Source organism: Pinus tabuliformis, chromosome 3_2 (genome assembly GCF_031772625.1).
Source record: "Pinus tabuliformis cultivar Carrire ecotype Pingquan chromosome 3_2, CPIR1, whole genome shotgun sequence".
Classification (NCBI taxonomy): Eukaryota; Viridiplantae; Streptophyta; class Pinopsida; order Pinales; family Pinaceae; genus Pinus; species Pinus tabuliformis.
In genome coordinates, this window is record NC_142302.1 from 177,348,320 (window position 1) to 177,355,428 (window position 7,109).

At 32.6% G+C, this 7,109-nt stretch overlaps 1 protein-coding gene across 1 annotated transcript in view; it reads right to left on the bottom strand.

Moving 5' to 3' along the window:
* Nucleotides 1-5,287: 5,287 nt before the first annotated feature.
* Nucleotides 5,288-7,109, bottom strand: part of LOC149180366 (TonB-dependent heme receptor A) — a 31,383-nt gene continuing 29,561 nt past the window's right edge. The window contains exon 2 of the mRNA XM_089416082.1: nt 5,288-5,832. Coding sequence (XP_089272208.1) covers nt 5,615-5,832 — 218 coding nt within the window. The 3' untranslated portion in view covers nt 5,288-5,614. The remainder of the gene's footprint in view (nt 5,833-7,109) is intronic.

Here is a 7,109-nt window from a genome sequence, read left to right on the forward strand (position 1 = left end):
CTTTTTTTATTGGATAGTGATTTTTATCTCTTAACGTTTAATTTTAAAATGGATATCTACCATATATCAATATTACTATGTTTTAAAAATGTGACGTTATTCTGTGGAAATTCCTCTTTGTATTTCATAACATGCATGTGCGCTCTAAATTAGTTTGTAATTAGAGTAAAAGTGATTTTAAGTTTTGAATAACCAAGCTTGAGGGAGGTGCAAAACACTAATGTAGAGCATTAAAGCTAATTCAATAACAGTTTATACACCTTTAACACTTGGTAAGATTATATTGTTTGTATATTGCTTTTTAGAATTTTCCCCATGGTTCGAGGTCAATTAGAGTAGTTTTTAAAAGACAATTCATTAAATAAAAAATTATCCAAATTGTATAAACAAAAAGAATTGTACTATAAGGATGTCCAACTCAAATGGAAATGTAAAAAGATCCCAACATTCCAAATGTACAGGGATAGAATTCAAAAATTAAAGTCCAATATAAGTGTGTACAACACCTTAAAGGAATTATATAAATAAGATACAATCTTAGTGTTTTATATGTGAGGTTTTAAAACAAAGTCATTTTTATTAAGAAGGTAATGTTTATAGTATAATATCATATTATTAAAATAAGATAAGGCATGATCTTGAGATAATCTTTATCTTCTAACAATATTCTTTTTTTATTGGATAGTGATTTTTATCTCTTAACATTTAATTTTAAAATGGATATCTACCATATATCAATATTACTATGTTTTAAAAATGTGACGTTATTCTGTGGAAATTCCTCTTTGTATTTCATAACATGCATGTGCGCTCTAAATTAGTTTGTAATTAGAGTAAAAGTGATTTTAAGTTTTGAATAACCAAGCTTGAGGGAGGTGCAAAACACTAATGTAGAGCATTAAAGCTAATTCAATAACAGTTTATACACCTTTAACACTTGGTAAGATTATATTGTTTGTATATTGCTTTTTAGAATTTTCCCCATGGTTCGAGGTCAATTAGAGTAGTTTTTAAAAGACAATTCATTAAATAAAAAATTGTCCAAATTGTATAAACAAAAAGAATTGTACTATAAGGATGTCCAACTCAAATGGAAATGTAAAAAGATCCCAACATTCCAAATGTACAGGGATAGAATTCAAAAATTAAAGTCCATTAATATTATGCCTAAAAGAAATGAAAAATGTTGTCTAATAACAATAAGAAACACACATCAATCTTTTCCTAACAAAAAATGTTGTATATGGAAAAATTTATGACCTTACAATACATTAATAGAATGACATTATTGGCATTTTAACAAGTTATCACTTTAGAAATCCATGAACTTTTGAACAAGTTCACTTCAGAAGTTCGTTCATTAACATTTGAACAAATTGTCATCTTAGCAATTCATTAATAGATTGGCATCATTTGTATTCAAAGACATTGAAACCACAATGAGAAGTGAATTGAAAGGGAAAGTTTTAGGTGTTTTTCATAAATATGCGAATATAATCAAATTATTTCTCCGTTTGATACTCTTAAGTCATATTTGCATGGGGTAATCACTATAAATGGTTTTGAGAGCAAGTTGTTGTCATGGGAATTTTTCAAGGGGGCATTACTTTTCCAAGGGATATAGTTTATGCTCCCTTTAAATAGATTGTATACAGGTTTATATTAAAAATGTGAAGATTTATAATGGTAAGTAGTTAAAACATGACCTACAGCGTACGAACCAACCTCCCCCAATCCATGCAATGCAAAAGGGAAAAAGTTCAAGAGAGATGCATGTCAAGCAGCTATATATGTCCAGCGTGTAAGGGATTTCCTAGTTGGATGGCTTGCATGACCCTCAATGTCAATGTGTCACATTAAGATTTCCCTAGCATGTTGTAAAGGGCTAAGCCCATTCACGTTAAGATTTCCCTAGCATGTTGTAAAGGGCTAAGCCCATTCTTTCAAAGGTGGTCGCCATCAATGTGGTGGTGTGGAAGTAGTTCAAATAGATATTGAATAAGCTTAATGGTAAAAATTATGTTGTCTAAAATTTTAAAAAATAGTTTTATGGTGAGCCCTGAAATATATTTTAAGTAAAAGAAAGGAAATCCAAAAGTACATATAAAAAATCATAATACAAGAACAAAGTATCACTTAAGTGCATTAATTTGCAAGATATTCCACATGCATTATATGAAAATACTTCTCTAATAGTGTGACAAATTGAAGCCCATTTATGCCACTACCAAGATTTTAAGTAAAAGAAAGGAAATCCAAAAGTACATATAAAAAAGCAGAACAAAGTATCACTAGTGCATTAATTTGCGAGATATTCCACATGCATTATATGAAAATACTTCTCTAATAGTGTGACAAATTGAAGCCCATTTATGCCACTGCCAAGCTAACCAAAGCTTTGATAATGATTAAAGTTATTAAAAAACATGATTTTTAGAAATTTGTAAAGTTATTAAAAAACATGATTTTTAGAAATTTGTAATTATTCTAGTAATACAAAACATCTCATTTATTGAGAACATCATCAAAAGTCAACTTGGGACTCAGAAGTTTGTTCACCTTAACTTTCGAAGTATTATATTTTTGAACTGTAATAATAAGAAAAAAATTCACGTTTGCATTTGACCAGCAACATAGAGAGAATTTTACTATAAAAAGGTACATGGCGAGCAAGCCCATAATGATCCCCTTAGGGTAACTTTGACATGGGATGATTCAAAATATTCCAGGATGTTTATCGATTATTTCTCGAGGACGATATTGTCATGTTGAGAAAAATAGAACTCGTAGGTGCGTCGAGTGTTCGTTGCTCAAGGGTATGGTTGACATATAAAGTGCGAACAAAGTGAAAGTCGTCAAAAATAGCAATGGACTGGTTTCCTCGTGGATAAAAAGTCTGGCATTTACAACAAAGTAGCTTATTCATGTATTGCTCAACAAAATGGTGTTGAAAAGAGGACCAAAGCTATACAAAAAACACGTTCAAAGGTAAGAATCTTACAAATGACTTTTGGGTTGAACTAGTGCACACCATGGTATATCCAGGAAGAGAACAAAAATTGCCATAAACATAGCAAGGCATGTGAGTGGACTAGAGAAATCAAGAGTGAATCATCTCATAGTGTTTGGGAATGCAAGTATATTTTTAATGGTCATACACTCTAAAAGAGAGATTGAAGGAAAAAACAAGATTGAAGAATCTCAACATGTACAAGCGCTTTTATTTAGAGAGTAAGGGCAGAGTAGTTAGCAAAAATGGCATATTCAATGAAGACTATATCAAAGATAACCTAGACCAGGTTGATAACTTATAGCCTATTAAAGAGATCCACTTTAAGAAGGTTTGTTAAATAAAGCAATATAAGTTGATAAATAAATCAATGATGAATCAGAAGGTGGTGAAGATAATGCAAGTGTTGAAAGGCTCATAGTGATTGGACATATTCTTGACAAAATTAAAGCAACAGGAATCATCTAAAAAATGAAGGAAACAATTTGTCAAAAAGATGACAATGGTTAGCGTTAAAGCAGGCAATGTAGTCAGCTCTTCAGAGCAAGTAAATTATGCTCAGTTGAATTTTCAAATTTATTTTAACGTCTTAGTTGAATTTTCAAATTTATTTTAACATGTGTTTTGAAATATACATGGAAAGAGAAAATAGAACATGTGTGGAGGTTGCCTAAGTGGAAAGGTACATATAGTAGCAAAGGAGTACACTGGCGATTCAGTTAAAAAATATGTAACAAGGTTAGGCAAAAAGAAGGTTCAAAATGAAGGTACACTGACATTGAAGAAATTTTTGCACCAATGGCAAAGGTTAATATTATAATTGTGTACATAACAATTCAACTCACATTGACCAATCACCACATAGTTGTCAAGTGTCATTTTAAAAGGAGAAAACTGTGTTAATGCAACAACCCCATCATGCAAAAAGTCAAAAATACATTGTATTCGATGACTTCTAAATCCCAAATCCTAATATCAAGAGAGAAATTAGCACCTAGAGTGAATAGGATTAAAACAACACGTTCTATAAATTAAAAACCATGATGTTGAATATTGCCACTAATTTTTTCTATTAATGTCATTATTATGCATGCCAATATAAAGAGCTGATCGAAGAATTATAATATCAATACAATAAAGGGGTTGAAATAGCATATTTAATCATGTTTCCCTGTAATTTACTCATGAATATATGAAATATAGTTTAAAACACCACCATCCCAGATTAAATATGTATATGAGATGCAAAAAAATATTTGATGCCGTTAAATGCAAGTACATAATAATCCCTACAAAGAAATGGAGTCATCAAGTCCAAAGATTTGTGTCCAGATGATGCAACATTGTATAGGGAACGAGTAGGGAATCTGATCCGTCTTACGTTCTACTAGACTAGATTTAATTATGCAGTTGGAACTGTCTTACAAATGTTTCTAAATCCTGAAGACATATTATGTAGTTGGAATTGTTTTACAAATGTTTCCAAATCCTTAAGACATACAATGGGAAGCAAAAGAGGATTCTGAAGTATATGAAAGAACACTACCTTATAAAATCGAATATGGGCAAGGCAGTAAAGTTGGTTTTGCACAGGCTCAAATTGACCGGGTTGCATATATTTAAGGTAAACAAATAGATACATAAAGCCATTCATCTGGATTTAGGGAAAATTTTCATCGCTTGGTATTTGGATTTAGCCAAAAATTCCATAGCTTTGATATTTGGAATTCGGCGGAAATTCCATAGCTTGGCAAGACACAAATAATTACTACATTCCAGAAGCATGGTACAAAGTCCCTATCAATATGGTGTGTAGAGCAATATGGCTTCAATAGATTCTGGGAAACATGAACCTTTCACAAACTCCAGCCGTGCCCCTTCATTCCCCAGGAATAAGTTTATCTTGTGTTCAGCTCGCACATCAGCATTTTTTACAGATTGTTGAACCTTTCTTTTGCTGCAATCACTGGACATAACTCCGAAGTGACTATTGTTTTTAGACATGTCAAATCCATCATAATAAAACCAATAAAGAGCATACACTCGTTATCTACATTGTTTTTCAATACTAGTGGACAAATCCAAAATAGTGAAGACTTTATGATCTCCGACACTAAACTCAATGTAGGCTTCAGCATTTTTTTAGCAGTTACCCAAACAAACTTGAGCATATTTTAGCCTCATTCAATAACAAACTTGAGCATAGATTTCACATATTTTAGCAAATATTACAATGGATTTTGTCGGTTGCTTAAACATGTAACAGGTACAATTCAATAGTCCACATTAAAAGGATTTAAATAATATTTTTGTAAGTAAATTGAGTTCCAACGTAATGTCTCCAAATAAATTCAAAAACAGAATATGGAACAAAATTCTGATTTTAATGTTGAAATTTATTCCCTTGATACATAAACAATCCACGAGATCGAAATACCATTAAAGAATTCTGGACAACCAATTCATCATTTAATGTTTCCTTCCAACATAAAGTGTCAAGATAAACCAAATTTCCGACAAGAAATACCTCTGGACTCTTATTTTGTTGTTCATCACATCCACTAATGATTCAAAGCAAAGCCAATAAAGACAGATTGACCATAATCAACCAGATGCTGTTTTCTTTTGCTGGAATACCACTGCAAAGATTGGAACACCAACACCAATACTAAAACAGGTCCACACAGCTATACCCATCTTCAGCTTTTGATGCTTCATCCTGTCCAGGTTATACATGTGCTCTGCATGAAGATAAAACGGCTCTGAATGCTCACCGTGTTCTGCCATTTTCTTGCATCCTGTCGAATGTACTGATCGGGAAACTGCTTCACACAGTGTAGGTTTAGAACACTATACAGAGGTTGCAGGATATGAAACATTTACAATTGAATAGTTCAAAACACACCAATAATTTAACAATCGACATTTCACATACTGGACTATACGCTGTGTTAAAATGAACGACTAGTAAATTTCATGTTTGACTAATTATACTTATATAGTATATGTAATGACTACCTTCACCAAGAGATTACTTAACATTTTGGCATTCCTATTACGTGAATGTATATGGCAAGCCTGAATGGACATCTGGGAAAATTATAGTTCCTTTATAATTACCACAGCCACAACTGAAAAGGCACTTCACATTCTACAATTTTGGTCATTATGCAAAAATTACATAGAATGGAGATTTTTTAAACACTGGTTGCAGAAAGTAGATAGAATAAAGACTTTTTTGGCGACTGCCGCCTGCAAAATAAATCTTATTTGCCACAGTCTATGTTGCACCAAGTTTCAGGGGCTTGGGAAGAGGGGAGGGACGAGGGAAGGATTATGATCAAAGTCTCATGCTTAAGACCATTTGTCACTTGGCATATATCCTTGAAGGAGTTGACTTCTTTCTAAGATTATCCAACCTGTTGCAAGACCCCAGTAGATGCCCTTTTTAAGTCAAATAGTTGAACTAAAGAGCAGAAGAACCGGACTCTGCGATACTGAAAATATTTTCAGAAAATTTGGAAATATCCCTCATCTCTTCTGCATTGTAGTTTCAACATCTGTGAAAAGTTATCTACATTACGTCTCTGTAGCCCGTGAAGCTTATATTAATTTAGTATCCAGCATTACATTAAGTGACATCAAAATTGCAAGGACTATATTCAGAAACAAGATTAGTGCCAAATACATTGCAATACATAAGAAAAACTCCAGGAGTGGTGAGTAATACATACACATTGGCACAATGGCCAAATTGCACACTACATTTTTTTACACTCTTCACAGCTAGGAATGTTGGATATATTTACATATCGATATATGCCTTGCAGCATGTAACTTCTTGTATATTTCAGTTTCTTGCACTGAGTGCCATGCATATATATCTTCTATGTAGCCAGTTCAGATTGAAAAGTTGGCCCCAAATCTCTATAAAATCTGGTAAGATCTTGACATTGCCAGGCAACCTTTACCTCAATCACTGGAAGGGATTTATGAGGTTTAAAAATTGATTCTCTGTGCTGTCAATTTCTGTAAACCATGCCCTAGAATTGGATCAAGACAAATCACTATGGACATCATTTACCCTCAAAACAGCATC